This window comes from Delphinus delphis, chromosome 9, assembly GCF_949987515.2.
Source record: "Delphinus delphis chromosome 9, mDelDel1.2, whole genome shotgun sequence".
In the NCBI taxonomy this organism is placed as follows: domain Eukaryota; kingdom Metazoa; phylum Chordata; class Mammalia; order Artiodactyla; family Delphinidae; genus Delphinus; species Delphinus delphis.
In genome coordinates, this window is record NC_082691.1 from 105,409,636 (window position 1) to 105,427,339 (window position 17,704).

General features: G+C 35.4%; 1 protein-coding gene across 6 annotated transcripts in view; it reads right to left on the reverse strand.

Annotated features, from left to right (window-relative positions):
• LMBR1 (limb development membrane protein 1) overlaps positions 1-17,704 on the reverse strand; it is a 154,209-nt gene that overhangs the window by 41,810 nt on the left and 94,695 nt on the right. For 5 of the 6 annotated variants that reach the window (XM_060021194.1, XM_060021193.2, XM_060021192.1 and 2 more), the window contains 6 exons: positions 11,573-11,653; positions 10,281-10,357; positions 9,563-9,640; positions 6,483-6,556; positions 6,158-6,248; positions 4,859-4,925 (listed from right to left, as the gene is read on the reverse strand). In XM_060021194.1, coding sequence (XP_059877177.1) covers positions 4,859-4,925; positions 6,158-6,248; positions 6,483-6,556; positions 9,563-9,640; positions 10,281-10,357; positions 11,573-11,653 — 468 coding nt within the window. Of the gene's footprint in view, positions 1-1,412; positions 3,983-4,858; positions 4,926-6,157; positions 6,249-6,482; positions 6,557-9,562; positions 9,641-10,280; positions 10,358-11,572; positions 11,654-17,704 lie in introns of those variants that run through there. The other variant, XM_060021196.1, reaches the window with a different exon arrangement.

Here is a 17,704-nt window from a genome sequence, read left to right on the forward strand (position 1 = left end):
TACCCTGAGAAAACCATAACTCAAAAACAGTCATGTACCACAGTGTTCATTGCAGCACTATTTACAATAGCCAGGACATGGAAGCAACCTAAGTGTCCTTCGACAGATGAAGGGATAAAGAAGATGTGGCACATATATACAATGAAATATTACTCAGCCATAAAAGGAAACGAAACTGAATTATTTGTAGTGAGGTGGATGGACCTAGAGTCTGTCGTACATAGTGAAGTCAGAAAGAGAAAAACAAATACCGTATACTAACACATATATATGGAATCTAAAAAAAAAATGGTTCTGACGAACCTAGGGGCAGGTCAGGAATAAAGATGCAGACGTAGAGAATGGACTTGAGGACACGGGGAGGGGGAAGGGTAAGCTGGGACGAAGTGAGAGAGTGGCATTGACATATATACACTACCAAACGTAAAACAGATAGCTAGTGGGAAGCAGCCACATAGCACAGGGAGATCAGCTCAGTGTTTTGTGACCACCTGGACGGGTGGGATAGGGAGGGTGGGAGGGAGACGCAAGAGGGAGGGGATATGGGGATACATGTATACGTATAGCTGATTCACTTTGTTATACAGCAGAAACTAACACACCATTGTAAAGCAATTATACTCCAATAAAGATGTTAAAAAAATAAATAAAGAAAAATAAAAGTGGTGGTCACAAGGAATTTGAGCCTCTGTCTTTAATATTCCTCATAATTAGAAGTTACTCATGTACATACTTAAAAATTAATTTAAAAATAAAATTTTCTATAAATAAGGAGATAATCTGTTAATCAGTCTCAGAGTTGGCCATGTACAGGTGTACTATTAACTATTCTCAGCCAGGTTGGGGGTCTTGATTCTTAATGTAAATAAGACCCTCACTGTAGTTTACGTTCTAGTTTTAATTGTAACATTTTAATTCTTAACATTAAAAAAATTATATCTTAAGGCTCCCTCCAACTAAATAATAGTTGGAGGGAATAATAATAATAATTAATTATAATTAATTAATTAATTATAATATAATTAATTAATTATAATTATAATTAATAATAATAATTCCCTCCAACTGGAATTAATTTCATTTGAAAAATATTTTATAACAAATCAAAACTTAAGGGAGTTGAATGTATGTCAACAGATGGCTAAGTTATTTAGAATATGTGGCCAACACGACATTTCCTCAGGCAAGAAGGACTATGTGCTCTGAAACAAGAAGAGCAACAGAAGGACACGACAAGTGGACACTGGGAACGAGGGTGTTGAGGGAGTGAGCATTAGTGACTCTGTGACTTCTTCCAGACATCTGACACAGAATACTTTTTCTTTATAATTAAAAATCCTAACTAGATAAACAAATTTATTGGTCAGGTATAAGAACATTAGTAATCAATCAAAAGTTAATTTTACCACTCATTTATTACTCTCTGCAATATAACAGAATATAATTAAGTCATATACAATTTGTGGAGAAATTTTCAATACATGGTTTAGAATTATTTTTACATCAAAGCCATAATTAGGAATATATATTAAGATTTATACTTCAATTTCACATTTGTCATGTCTATGTATCATTTATTTCTGATTCACACTGGAGAGGGAAAGCTCAGGGTAAAGATTACTAGTGTATTTACAAACCCAAATAAAAACCTCTCCCGCAAAGGACCAGTTTTTAAACACAGTCCCTTCTTCAAGGAACAAAAGAGAATAATCCACTTTAAATTCTGCAAGATGATGGACTATATGGGACCCAGATGAGAAATACATGGAAATACTAAAAAGAGATCCAAGCTGATTTGAAAGGTTAAGTGTTTTTTGTTTTAAGTGTATTAAAAAATAGCTGCTTTTGGGCCTTGAATAATTTACAGAAAGAATTTCAGGATGAAAATACAACTAACTATAAAAATAACTTCAAAATGGAAATTAGTAAAAGTATTACGAAGTCTATTGGTTGCATCTGAGAAAATTTTTCCTGTTAAAGGAGATTTCAAACAAAGAATAATGCAAAAAGTGTCAATCTCTCAGTTGTTTCTTGATTAAGCATAACCAAGAACATGTCAGCAATCTCGCAAAATCTATTCTCACAAAATTCACTGCTGCTTTTAAAATATTTTGTTATAGAAATGTCTGGGCCTCTATAGATAATTTATTAGGTTTGAGCCTGTTCCATTTTCACTTTGTGAACCATCTCCTCTAATCACCTTGAGAGTCTATTATACCAAAGAGTAAATTGATTGCTAAAAATAAGGACATCATATCCCCCCAAATGTTGGATTTTTCAAAACTGAACACTAAACAGGCAGCAAAGCAACGTTTTGGAAAGCATATCCACTGACATGGCATCAGTTTTAAAAGGCCTTAAAGATTTCAAATAAAAAGTGTAATGCACAGATTCTTTGTGTTTCCAATGGACAACAAAACTACAATCGATATTAATTATATTTGGCTAAAAATACATAGCCAAGATGCTCCTCACAGCCTAATTCTTTGTGGCAAGTAATATGCTTGTAAAATCTACTTAGTGGTAATTTTTTAATTAGTATAAAATCTTCCATATTTAAATATAAGAAGCTATTTCAGAGGAATTCAGTAATAAATCTGTCATATCACACCAGGTATTCAAGTCTAAAGCTATAGTTTATACCAATGATGCAGCAATAGCAGTTGGCAAATTAAATTTTTTAAAAAACATTTTCATTTTTGAAGCAAAAATATCACCAAATTATTTTATACAGGATTCAATACACTTGCAATTTACAATTAAAGTTATAATCATCACTAAAAATTACTAAAATAAGAGAAAAACTGCACTTATACAGATAAATTATAATTTTCCTTGCTCCTTCATTTCTCATTTAACTGAGAACACTGGCTGAATTCACAGGAGCAAATGAGAGCATCCTAAGGGTCAGGACTTCCTTGTGAGAGGCAATGAGAAAGAGTGAAAAATTTCACAGCTTGGAATTTGGTTGCTAAATACATCCTCTATTCTAGTCTTATAAGCTTTTCAGCTAGTAAATCAAAATCCCGTTATACACTAGGATAATATTCATGACAATTCTCTATATTTTATCTTCTTAAAATCAAAGACTCAATTCTAAAGGGTTAATAGAGGCATTACAAAGTAACTCTCTAGTTTGCATTTCCCATAATACTAAAATAAAGCTTTTTCTTTTAGTCTAGAAATTTGCTTTTTTAATACTGTGAAAAGCCTCTATGAATCTGTTTAACGTATTTACTTCTTTTCATCTATTCAGTGCCACTGGGCGTAACATGTAGTGCAGTGCGTGTTGATATTTTGCAAAGCACCACATGACTCACTGTACCCTAATGCACTCCATTAATCCTGTTTGGACAGCTGGGTCCAGGCATTTGTTAGCTGCATTTTAATTGTTCCATCTCTCTTTTTCTTCTTTTTATTTATCTCTATGGCAAACTACTCAGGAATTTAATTTGTTGATCTTCAAAAAGCACATTTTGCCATTAATTTGTTTTCTTTGTATTAAAACTGTACTCAGCATGTAATTTTCTTCCATAAAATCTATACATTACTATTAACAATTAATCTTAAATAACAGAGCACAGTGAATTTCATAAATGATAAAATGGTAGGTTGGCTATAATATCACAGAAATTATTTGTTGGACTGCCATAATACAAACGATCACAGTTAGCTACAAATCAAGTTACTAAAGTGTATATTTATGGCATTTTCAAGATTAGCACACTATAAGCAGATGTCAAAATGATAACAAGTCCTATAATGCAAACACAAAAGAAATAAGACCTCTAAGTAAATGAGCTTTGTATTAGTCTGTGCAACAGCGGTCCCTTCTACCTTTACATTTAGATTCCACTTGTATTAAAACATGAACTTCTCTGTAAGCCTTATGAAGATGACCGCAAAGCTTATACCCTTCCTGGCACAGCCTGCATCCCCGACAGCTGTGGGCCTTGAATAAATAATGGAGGCCACATAAGCGCTAAAACAAAAGCAATTCAAAGTTACTTGCAATCTTTGTCATAAGCATGTTGCTAAGGTTGAATAATGGGATTTTTCTAATCATTTGTGAACACTCCAGTCAAAATCTAAGTCTAGAAAACAGAACAAAACTGCCTAGTGGAAATTTTTGTCTGAAATAATAGTTAGCCAAGAACTGAGAATACAGTCTGCAACAGTGCTTTATAAAAGAAAAGAACACCAAACGAAGGAAGATTTATTCAACTATTTCAATGACAAAGTGGAAATATTTTACTTTTAAATGATGACCAAAATTCTCTGTGAATTGAAAAATTAAGAAAACTATATAAATGACAAGCCAGTAAAAAGCTGAAGAGCTAAAGGATGTCCTTTAAGTCAGTGTGTGCTCTCCTAGATCTTACTGCTTTCAAGTCTATTCCCTGGACATAAAGCAGCTTAAAATAAGTGTTACATATTCTCAATTTTTTAAACCACATACTAAATTACACATTTTTTAAAACATTTCGCGTAGGAAAAAATTAGTTTAGTATTTTCTAGACATTAAATATTGTTTTTTTAAAAAAAAATCACAGTTTCCTCACTAGAGGACTCCAAAGCTTAATTAGTCAATGAAAAAAATAAAGTCTGTTGTTTGGACAAGGACTATTTCTAAGTACTTGAAACAATAAGTGGTCTTTATTTGATAAAAGTACTTATTTTGGTACAGTTCTGTATATAAGTGAATTACAGAAGTAAAGGCATAAAATAATGTGGGAGGGAATAATATATTTCAAAGAGTGATCTCTTTGAAAAACAGTTTAGAAACTACAACTTTAGCAAGAAGTTTGATACTTAAAAAGGTACTGACTTTAAATGAAAAGTTCTCATTTAAACTTACCCAGTGTTCTTGACATAACAGGCAGTGCGGAGCTCAAGACCAAGATTGACACACAATTCCCAATGATCTGATATGAGAAATCAGAAAGAATATTGGGCAGTTACACAGTATACGGATAAGTAAAATCCATTCACATTCTGACAAGTTACTGGACATTTCAGTTACCTACTGTTCTTTGCTAACTTCTGAATGATACAATTCAACATAGAAAATAAAGAGAATAGAAACTTTTCTACCAACATTTAAAGTTCTATCTGTGAGTTCTAGAAGATATTTACAGTACCTGACACAAATATAAAGTTATAGAACACAAATTACTTCACACCTCAGATAACGCAGTTTACATTATTGACTGAGGTTGATGATTTCAAAAAGGTTTGCCTAACAAGTAAAAATTAATATTTTTAATACTTCTGACTCTACTTTTAAAGCCAAGACTACTGCTCAAGATAGATAATATCTACTTCTAATATGTTTAACTATTATAAGATTTAATACCAAAAAGCTAGAAATCCAAAACACCTAAATTCTAGTAATTTTCACTGTATCCTATACTTATTCTTTCATATTAAGTAAGAGATGCTGAAAATATTACTTAGTACTTATGATTACTTAAACTAGATGCTAAGTATCTCAAGAAGCCATAGCATTTTAGATAAAGATATATAAAAATAACTTCTCCCCTTTAGAATAAGCTGAAAATATGGAGTATATAATAAAAAAGAAAAGAAGCCAGCAGCTCTTGTTATTCTTCATTGTCAGCCTGTGGGAATATTTTACAAATGCAGTCACTGTATAAGATAACAGCCTTTGTTATTCCAAAGCCAATGACATATTGTAGAAAGTCAAATTAGCCTCAGACTACAAAATGTTTCTGAATAGAACTCTTCCGTCTTGCTTTAATTATTCAAATTTGAAATACTTTGTCTCTACTACTTGTAGCAACTAAGTTCTTCAGATTTCAAACAAGTTCCCTGAAGTACAGTCAGCACAATCAAAGTTACTCATTAGCAATACGTTTTCTTTGTAGGAAAAAGAGTCCTTTCAGGAGCCGTCTATAGCTAGTTAACAAGCTCTGCGGCTCTATGCATTTACAAGTGAATGGGTGCCATCCAAATTAAACAGAGCACATCCTTTTCCCACTCATTCAGCATTTTGAAAATCTTCCAGTGCGTGTGTTTACGCAACTTACAAACAAATACCTAGAACCGCAAATGAACCATTCACTGCGATTACTAAATAAAACAGTCTGTCTTGGAAGGCAAAAGGGAGGCACAGTCACCTAAGACTTTACCTTACCTTTGTCATCGTTGTGTCATCCTTCTTGGGAATAAAGTTTCCAAAAAATCGGAGGCTATAGAAACCAACAACAGAGGACACCATAAGATAGCTGTGAGAATCAAGGAAAAACTCTCCAAAGAATTGTTTCCTTAAGTTCTCAATTGTCTCCAAAACGTCTTAAGGCCGAAAGGAAAACCAAAACAAAACAAAATGCCACTTGGAGTGCTTGAGGAAGACTGACTTGTTTTTTCTTCCAGGAGAGTGTCTTAGTAAATTACCACTGTCCCAGAAAACTAGACAGAAAACTTGTTAACAGACAGAAGTTCAGTTAAAGAAAGGATACAATATCAAAATGATTTCAAGTGCAGCTCCCACAAAACCAAAAGCAGAAAGAGAAGCATTTCCTATTCCAGGCCCCTGGGGGAAAAAAAACACTTTTCAGAATTCAATGACACTATTATATTTGGTTTCCCTAAAATTGTTGTCTCATAAATATAGGACAGTTGAAATTAGGAATGTTTAATACCCTGGAGTAACATCTAGAGGTTCAAGGGAAAATAAAATGTGACGAGACTGAATTCATCAACTAATTCAACCACATGTTAACACTTTTAACAAGCTCAAAACATTTCTGATTTATCTCAAATGTAATTTAAGTTACTTATCAAAATGATATGATTATGCTTATTGTTAAATCCTAAATATTCTTGGAAGAAGTTTTTTAAAAATATAATAGTATAATAAGAATAGAACAAATAATTGAACACTGAGGTAACATATAAAAACTATACAATTAAAATATGTCAAAAGGAAGGTAAGCAAAGAAAGAAAGTGAATGCACATATCCTGTTACTACTCTTGAAAGTTTCCTTTCCCTAAATCTTCCTTGGGAATTCAGGGATTTAATTAACACAGATTTTCCAAATGCAATGCTATAAATTTTTTCCTAAACATCATACCTATTCTCAAAACCTATCTTTATCTAGAACTTAACAAAACAAGTAGAAAAAGTAATATTTATTAACGAGGCCAGACAGGCAAAAACTCATTTCTTACTGAAGTAGGAACAATGTTTTCAAAGCTTACTAATTAAAGAAACTCTCTGAATACAAACTACTACTGTGCTATCAGCTTCAATTACATCTAACAGATATACCAGGATAATTAAGAATATAAAGTCAGCTTAATAAAAAAATAAACCAATAAATAATATCACATATTATTTACACAATCTAATATAGGCATGAAGAAGTTACAATACCACAGAAATTTCATATATAAATAAGGTAATGGACAAAGAATTTATGAACTTTTGTCAATCTTTTGAAGAAAAAATGAATAATGCTAACAGAAAGCTTATTAACTGGGATGGAAAACACTTTGGAAATATTCTCTGTCTCAAGAGAAGGCCTACAGGCAAGATTAAGATGATCTGATTTATTTACACAATCATAAAAAGAGCATACCACATATAAGTCCTTCTGTACTATGCACGAAAGGAATGGTACAAAAATGTACCACAGGGCTTGGGCCTCACCTAGTATGTGGTATAAGAAAATGGGTTAAAAAATGGATAGAGGGCTTCCCTGGTGGCACAGTGGTTGAGAGTCCGCCTGCCGATGCAGGGACACGGGTTCGTGCCCCGGTCCGGGAAGATCCCACATGCCGCGGAGCGGCTGGGCCCGTGAGCCATGGCCACTGAGCCTGAGCGCCCGGAGCCTGTGCTGCGCCACGGGAGAGGCCACAACAGTGAGAGGCCTGCGTACCACAAAAAAAAAAAAAAAAAAAAAAAAAAAATGGATAGAAGTCAACACAGTAGTTGACTTCTGCTTTATCAATGGCTTTCGGTCTACACAAAAGACAACGACAAGGCTGTGGATGGAGGAGGACTGCTCACTGCTGTTTTTTGTTAGTGGAATGACAGACCTGAAGCAAGCTGGCAGGCTCGCAGTGGTGGAGAGGCCATGGCAGTGAGAGATGGCACAAGGTCCTGAAGAGGCTGGGGGCAGGGAGCTAAACTGAGAATACTGCTGAAAGAATTAGCTTCTGAAAGAAGAGGGTATCTTCATCTTTGACTGAAGGAAAGGAATTAAGATAAACATTGGCTTTTTTCTATGAGAGAAAAGGTGTATCGTGTGGTTCAGAGAGAGAAGCGGCATGTAGGGAAGCAAAATCTGCACCCCAAAAGGTGTCTCTCTGGCATAAGGATCATTTTAGGCTGATTGTTTTTAAGAAACAGAAGACTCGTAAGTCTTTCTTCTTAGCACCACCCCCACCTCACCCCTTAACTGCCTAAAAGAATTCAGATGAAGGGCCTGGTCCAGGCAGAGCACTATCACCAGAGACAGCTACAAAGAGTATATTGGCTGAGTGTGGTAGACGGAACCCGCAAGACCTGGAGACCAAAGGCCTCTCTGGGTCCCCTCTGTTTACCAAACATATGCTTTCCATCTCCCTGTGAATTGCCTTCCTCCCGCCTGAAGTCCCAAGCTCCTACCCGCTTCTCCTTCTCTTAGATGGAATATAAGCCTCAATTGCCCAACCTGTCCTGGGGTCTCATTATTCTTACCGGGTTCCCACATACACGTAATTAAATTCTGTTTTCTCCTGTTAATCTGTCTCATGTAAATCTAATTCTTAGACCAGCCAGAAGATCCTAGAAAGGGTTAAGGAAAAATTTTTCCCTTCCCCAAAGCATGAAAAGTCTGGAAGAGTTTTGAAGTCATCTCTATGGGAGATGGCAAAGGTGCTAACTTCGAAAAGTGTAATAAAATGTCAAAACTTAAATGCTACTTTAAGTATCCAAAAGTTTATAGAGACACCTAGAAAAAGTATGCCATATATGAATACTTAGTGGAAACTACCTTCCATATGGAGAATATATTTAAATAGACTAATTGATGGAACTTAATAAAATCATGAATTTTTAAACAAGAGAAATAATTAAGTTAATTCATGAAAAGATGTATATCTGACTCTCCTCCAGCAACTGAACATTTTGACTCAAGTTCATAAAATGACTCCTTTGAGGCATGAGTCCCTAAAACCACATATTTGGATCCTTCGCAAACGCAACGAATCCATGTAATAAACTCTTTATATTTCACTATTTCACAAAATATACATTTTCTTAAAGGACCACAAATACGAATTTCAGTAAAACAAAGATAAACTCTGATACAAAGTGTAAAAGGAAACTCTGATACTTGATAAAAAGCCGGACAATCCAAAATACGAAATCAGAAACAAAAAACATAGTTTAGAAACACTGTTTATGAAAGCTCACTGCATAAAGAAATTCATACAACTTGAAGTATATATATGCAGAAAGGTGAATGTTTTCATTTATTTATTTGAAACACTCAGTTTATACACACAGAATACTTTTGCAAAAGAAAGACATTTTAAAGCACTTTACTTTACCCTTGTTCCCTTTGGCATTGCTGTTTCATCAACCAACAGGCAAAGAATATTACAAGCCACCAAGAGGACCGAAATGGACTACAACACAAAAAGTAAGCCATCAGTTCTGAATTTCAATTTTGTCAATACACATAACGTTAAAATCTAAGTAACCAACCAAATGTATGCTTCAGAATAGAGGGAAAGCAGTCAAGACCAAAACTCTACATATAAACCTGAAGTAATGAGACTATAAAAAACTCCAGAATAAATTCGTAAAAATTCTGCAAAGTACTATGATCTCAAAGCTTAAGAAAAAAGCTATTAATATAGATCCACTTATTAACCGATTTTACCAATTGGAACCCACAACTCCACATATTTAAAAAATGGTTAAAATGTTATCAGAACTAATTTAATAATATAATTTTCAGATCTTATCACAGAGTTTGATCAGGGTATCTGCAACACCTTGTCTCTTCTTAATTTTCAACTGAAACAAAGAATGAATTTCCTGCTTCTATGAGGAAATAGATAATCTTGAGGACTTTTCAAAATTACCATTAATTTCATTTTTTGCTCTATTGAGTTTTTACAAATAAAAGCGTAGACAGATTTTAATCCTGTTGATAGAAAACCAGTTTACCTGAAACCATTTAGCTGAGGGAGTTGCCATACACAAATGCTAAAGTAAATAAAAAATAATCTGCTTTATTTAACTAGGCAAATAAATTCTTACTGTCTCAATAAGAAGGAGAACCATAACAGCAGGATACACCAAGTTTCTTTCCCATGCTGAAGCCTTTTTGCGCCTCTCTATTAGAAGGAAAAACAAAATATAATAAAAGTTTCAGTAATTTCCAAAACTTCTCCCCAGATTCACATTTTCATTCCCTACTAATACAACCAGTATGTATTATTCTTACATAAATTATCTTTTCCTAAAAACATAAATTATTTTTAATTTTCCTCCACACACTATAAAAATCAGAATTTTAAAATCAGTTTGCTACATTAAACAGCTCAATCCTGTGATGCTCAAATTTTAGCAACGTAAAGACGTTTCAATTATTGATGAAACATATTGTGGATATACAGCTTACTCTAAAAATACAGTAATATTTGTATTTCTTTTTTAAATTTACATATTACTATAATGATAGATTTACACACTGATAGAGATCTGGAAATATCAGGTAACATGAGTTAAGAATCCCCTCTAATCCCACATCCTAAAGGCAAACACTTCCAGTTTCCTAAAGGCTGGAAGCAAATCTCTGTTTCTAGTGACAAAGGTCTACTTTGTAACATACCAATCCTTATGTCATGAACAACTGGAAAAGATGGATCAAACTTAAATTTTTAAAAAGAAATGTGTATGAAGATGTCAGAGAGCTACCATAATAATGGAAATTGAAGTCATTCTAGCTTTTTCTGTAGATTCCAAAGGGATTTTTAAATAACTGATTATGATTTCTGCAAATAAAGTAGTTTACTTATTTTCCAAAAAAAAAAGGAGGGAAAATAAAGAAAAAGATTTAAGAGTAAAAAGGTCTAGCATATGTATAACTGGAGTCTGAGGAAATAAAAGAGAATGAGCAGATGCAATATTTGATGAGATGATGGCCAACAATTTCCCAAGTGGATGAAAGACATTAAGCCACACACTCATGAAGTGCCACAGATCTCAAGAAGGATAAATACAAAGAAATAAGACATTAAAAGGTAAGAATAACAGAAGATTACTTATCAGAAATAATACAAGTGAAAAGATAGTGGAGTGATATTTTGGAACATCATCATCTTTGAAAAGTCATTTTGTACACATACAAAACAACAACAACATAAAGTGGACAAATACGTGCTCATCCTCTCTCCAAACTAAAAGACATTCTTTATTAATGGCTTTGGACAGACTGAAAGCTTGTAACATAGAGATTTCACAATTTTAAAAAATATTCCAGACTACAGTAAAGTCTTTAATAAGAAACCAAGACCAATACATAAGTCAAGGAAAAAAATGTACAATACCTAATTTTGTCTTAAGAGTCTTTACATTGTCAAGTTCTTGTTCCAACTCCGTTATATTGTGTTCCACTGATGAAGACAGTCCTATCAAAAGCAAAAACATTTCAGAAACGTAACAACAGAACCCCAGAACAGGCAGCCCTCACATTTAATGAAAATATAAAAAACACACTGCAAATCCAGATCACTAATAATGAAAACAAGGGCTGCTGTGACTCACAGAAAAGTACATCCATTTCTTTACTCCTTAAAACTTCCAAGTTCTTGCTGATTAAACACTACATGTTTCCTAGAAAATTTCTGACTCTGGTAAAATTCTTACTTGATCTATTATTAATTTTTCATTAATTACAAAAGCATCATGTGCTTATTATAAAAAGTGAAAGAAAATCAAGATCTCCTCCTCTTCATCCCACCTCCCTAACGCAACAACTGTCAAAAGCTTGGGTGAGGTTTTATTCACCTTCATGTACATACTCATAACATACATACAAATCATACTCATGATTTTTACTATGTATTTTATAAGAATGGGTCAAATCAGACATTATTTCACCACTTGCTTTCCTAGTTAATGATATGTCCACACTGACAGTCTCAACTTCTTAACAGCTGAATAATAATTCCAGAATATGGATGTCCTTCAGTTTTATTCAGAATTATTCCGTTTATGAATATTCAGGTTTTCCTCAATTTTTTGCCACTACAAACATTTTTCTATGAACATCCAGTACTTTCTGGTTCTATTATTTTTGTAGGACAGTCTCAAAATTCAGACTGCCGAGTCAAAGGATATGAGTATTTAGAGTTTTAAGAGATATTTAAAAGTTACTTCCCCCCCAAATATTGTGATATATTGTAATAAGTTATTATAATAATTTACATTTCTATGAACACTTTATTATAAAATATGCTTGATGTCAGATGATTTTGCCCAACTGTAGGCTAACATAAGTGCTCTGAGCACCCACTTAAGGTGGACCAGGCTAAGCTGTGTTTGGTAGGTTAGATATTTTCAACTTATAATGGGTTTACCAGGACGTAACCCATCGTAAGTCAAGGAAGATCTGTGTTTTCCAATCTCTTCCCCAGCAGTGGATGTTGTAACTCTTGAATTTTTGCCAATATGATGGGTAAAAAATATTTTCCCATTGTTACTTTAACATGTACACCTTATTCATATTTTCTGCTTGATTCTTTAGTGGTTTGTATATGTCCATACTCTTTCTATTTTATCTGCTAAATTCTGAAAAGGACAAATTTAAATCCCCCACTACAACTGTACTTTGACTGAATAGTTTTTTCTCCGTTTTTAAGAATTTTTTCATTATGCGTTTGTATTTGATAAGATTTGGGGGCTCCTCTAAGACTGTAACATGTTCCTTATGAATCACACCTTTTATCATTGCATCATGACCCTCAGTGTCTTTAATGCTTTTCTTTACATTCATTCCCCCCCCTTTCATATATCATTGCATTGGTAATTTTGGTTAGAGCAATATTCAATGCCTACATTATTACAATATAACTTCTGCCGCTTACCCATGTATGAACTATGATTAGCTTTCCTTTCTTCCATAACATTCTTCTTCCCACCCCCAGAATTAATCTTTTTTTTACATTTGCTTAGTTTTTTATGCATTTACTACTAGTTCGAAGCTAAACCTTCCTCCCAAATGTCTTTATTTCCTCCAGAAGCTTACAAAGAAAAGGTGAATGGGAGGCAATTTTTTTGAAACTATACAAGTCTGAATATGAAAGTTTGGTTAAACATAAATTATTTTTTTATATTTAAAAACTATAAATGAGGAATGAAAAGGCATGTGGTTTACAGGGACTTAAACCCTCATCTTCCATAGCTGTCAGGTAACAGTTAACTTAATGCTGTAAAATCAAGAAATAGCAGGGGAACCTTTTTATTTAGTGTTTACGAGTTTATTATTCTTTATTAGTTAGTTCAAAATTAATTACCCTTCAGAATCGTGAAGTCACTGCTCCACCGCCCCCCAGCTTCCAGTGTCAGCTCTGAGAAGTCTGAAGCTCTTCTTCCTCCTGGGCCTGAGTGTGAACTGCTTCTCATTCTCCCTGAGAGAACGTGTCAGCCTTTATCCCAGTGTCGGTGAGTCACTCTCATGTTCCATGTTGGGCACTGAGTGAGCACTTTCAATCTCCAAGTTCTTGTCCTTTAGAGCTGAGAAATTTTCTTGATGTTGTCATTTCCTCCATCCCGTTTTCTCTCCTCTCCCCACTTGGAATTCTATTAGTTGGATGTTAGATCTCCTGAAATGGTCCTCTACTATTCTTAACTCTTCCCTATGGTTGTCATTGTTGACCTATTTTCTTTAACTTCCAATCTTTTAGATACATTATCATTTCTAAATTTCAAGAGGCCCTTTCTGTTCACTAGCTATTCCATTTTTAATGGAATCCTGGCCCTTCCCATGGATGCAATCTCAGTCTCTCCCAGGATACTGATGATAGATTTTACTTTTTTCTTATCCTGTGCATATTCCATCTCCCTTTAGTGTTCTTTATTGTTTGTTTGTTTGTTTTGGCCCCTACTTTCCCATGAGAGGTTTTTCTCTTAAGTATGATAAGGCTTAGTCATCTGTTCATATTTAAGAAGGAAGCACTAAAAATGATCATTTGAAACTCTAAGATTGCATGGGTGGCACCTGACAAGACTTCCTGGTGGGTAATCCAGCTGGGTTTTTAATGGACACCCAACTGCTAGCAGGGTGTGACACTGTCCTCCTGGGTAGACCAGATTCCCCAGATAAGACTCCCTGATCTCCTTCTTGGGGTATTAAAGTTTGGCTGTCCAGGTAATGGGAGATGGGAGCTCACACATTTAGTCTGTAAGCACTCATCCCATCCTCCCCTCCCCCAATCTGTGCCCAGGCCACAGTCTCACTTTCTCTGGAGAATTACCCTCCCTCTACTGCTGAGGTGGGGAAGAGGCAGTGGTCCAGTACCCTGGATGGAGGGGAAACAGGTGGGGATCAAATCGTTTCATAAGCAGGCTTTTCACCGATCCTCCTTATCTTAACTTGTTCCACTCTATCCCCACTTCCATAGGTGGCTGGTAGCACCACTTTGGGGGACTTTAGGGGATTCTGGAATATAAATCAAGCACAGATGGCTTAGGATTCAGCTTTCTTGGGTCTGCTAAATTAGTTACTTCTAAAATTCTCTCAGGTCTGCTAAATTTCAAAAATTTTTTATGGTTTTCTCCTCTCAAGTGTTCCTTCTTTTAGGTTTATGCTTCTCTGACCCTCAGCGTTCTCATCTGTGAAATGGGGGGGTATTATTAGGAGGCTTTCTGCTGAGTCAGAAAACTCAACTCAAAGTACCTTAAAAAATAAAACAATTTCATGTAATTGGAAGTATACACACAGAGTGGGCTTCAAAGTGGGTTTTCCAGCAGCTCAACAGTGACATCCAGGGACTGAATCCTGCCATCCCCAAGTTCGTCTGTTATGAAGACTGGTGCTTTCTTCTTTCATGTAATTTCATAATTTCTGTTTATTTTATTTTGTTCATTATTTCTTCTTTTCCTAGCAAGTGGAATTTCTATTTATTCTTTTACCCATGTTAATTTGACACTTCAGTGGTTACTTTCTCATTCTTAACACACATACTTAGACTTAATGTTTTTTTCAACCTAACCCCACAGGGAAACCTTACTAGGTAACTTACCCCACACCAAGGTGAAGCTTTCACAACACTTTTTTAAAACCATTCTCTCACTGCTTTCCATTCACCCCTCCTAAGTCCTGGACTGTGCTGAGACTGTTTTAAAAATATTTAGTTTGAGATTATTACTAAAGTTTTCCAGTGATATGGAAGCCACCATATCCTTAATGACTAGAATAGTACCTAGTTACTAAATATACAGCTATAAAATGAATAAATAAATGAATGTCTTTTTGTGCCCTAATAGATATATGACATCTTTGGAAATATATGAGTTTTTAATTGCAATCTTCCCTGCCCCCCTAAGACTACTAAGATTATTTAATAATCCTTAACAGGTTATAAAAGGGAAGTTTGATGTTGGCCTCTCTCTCCTATGTAAGTAATTTTTCTATGTGAAAGCCTGCAAATCTTTTTTATTATTATCATCATTATTCTTGGAATTCGTGAATCATGTAACTCTGGATCTGTTTATTTCCTGCTTAATAATCTTGCCTATGACTCTGTGACCTTTTTAATGTACACTCAAGTCCTTCCTCAGCTCACTGACAAGTTCTTCTATTATTTATTTACTTTTTTCTACTTGTTCTTTTTTCTTCTCCTAGATGTCTATTACTTAGACTAGGTATATTAGCTCTGTAGTCCATGTCTATTATTTCATTAGTGATTTCCTTCTCTTTGTTCTTTTGTCCTGTGACATGAAATAGTTCTTCCACTTGATTCTACCAGATGATTAATTCAATCTTCAGAAGGACTGTATTATTCTTCTATTGCTACTGTAACAAATCACCACAAACTTAGTGGCTTACAGCAATACAAATGTATTATCTTACAGTTCTGGAGGTCAGAAGTCTAAAATCAAGGTGTCAGCAGGACTGTGTTCCTTCTGGGGACTCCAGGGGAGAATCTGCTTGTCTTCTCCAGCTTCTGGAGGCTGCCAGCACTCCTCGGCTCATGGTCCCTTTTTCACATCACTCCACCCTCCGCTTCCACGGCCACATTTCCTTCTCTGACCCTCCTGCCTCATCTTTCACTTATAACAATGCTGTGGGACTTCCCTGGTGGCACAGTGGTTAAGAATCCGCCTGCCAATGAAGGGGACACGAGTTCGAGCCCTGATGCAAGATCTCGCGGAGCCGCAGAGCAACTAAGCCCATATGCCACAACTATTGAGCCTGCACTCTAGAGCCTGCGAGCCACAACTACTGAGCCTGCGTGCCACAACTACTGAGCCTGGCGCCACAACTACTGAAGCCCAGGCGCCTAGAGCCCGTGCTCCGCAACAAGAGAAGCCACCACAATGAGAAGCCCGTGCACCGCAACAAAGAGTAGCCCCCGCTCTCCGCAACTAGAGAAAGCCCACACGCGGCAATGAAGACCCAACACAGTCATAAATAAATAAATAAATAAATTTATTTTTTAAAAAAAACAATGTTGTGATGACACCGGGCCTGTCAGATCACCTAGAATAATCTCGAGACCCCCCCTCGCTTAATCACACTGCAAAGTCCCTTTTGCCATGTAAGGGGTCATGTTTACAGGCTCTTGGGGTTAGGACTTGGGTACCTTCGTGCGACACTATTCTGTCTACCACAAGGACTATCACATCCTTTGTCTACTGAATTTTTAATGTTTTTCCCACATTCTAGGCAATCCTTTTTCTACTCTAATTATATCTCTTTGAAAATTGGTATTTACTTTTGGGGGCTAATTACAAATTCTTATTTGTCTCTCCCATTAGTTAACTTCAATTGGAATCACACTTTCTCACTATTCATCTTGGCCTTCGTCACGCAGTCCTAAGCGAATGGTAACTTTTCTGTATCTGCCACTTTTCTTCCCTTCACACCTACTCAGCGCACACAGTCGCTCAAACAGTGACAAAACAACTGGAGGGCCCAGTAATTTTTGTTCTTGGGGAGTACGGATGAACTGACCAGAAATACTGACTCAGGAGAAAGACAACTCAGTGCTCTGGCATCTCTCAAGATACAAACAGTGCTCCTTTCTCAAAGGGAGAAATACTGAAGGGAGGATTCAGGCCAACAACCCAAGGCAGCAGGGTACAAATGCACTAAGCCCTCTTGTGGAATCACAAAACTTCAGTCTTACCCCAGGTTTCTAAAAAAGGTAAGTATTCGCCACTGCATTTCCTTTCTCGCTTCTGTCCATCGCTAAAGAGAGAGAAATCCAATATTCTCTCTTTTGGAGAACCTGAGGTCTTGCAAGCACTGAAATGTTATACACTATTTCCAGAGCTCATGAGTTTCATCATTTTACTTGCCAGTATATAGTTTATAAAAGAACAGGGGTAAAGATAGTATAGATGTATTCAGGTAGTGTGACCCAAAACTACTAAACTTTGACTACAAATTTAGCAGCCAAAACAAAAAGAGAAACATTTCAGTTACAGAATTAATGGATATTTCTGTATAACAA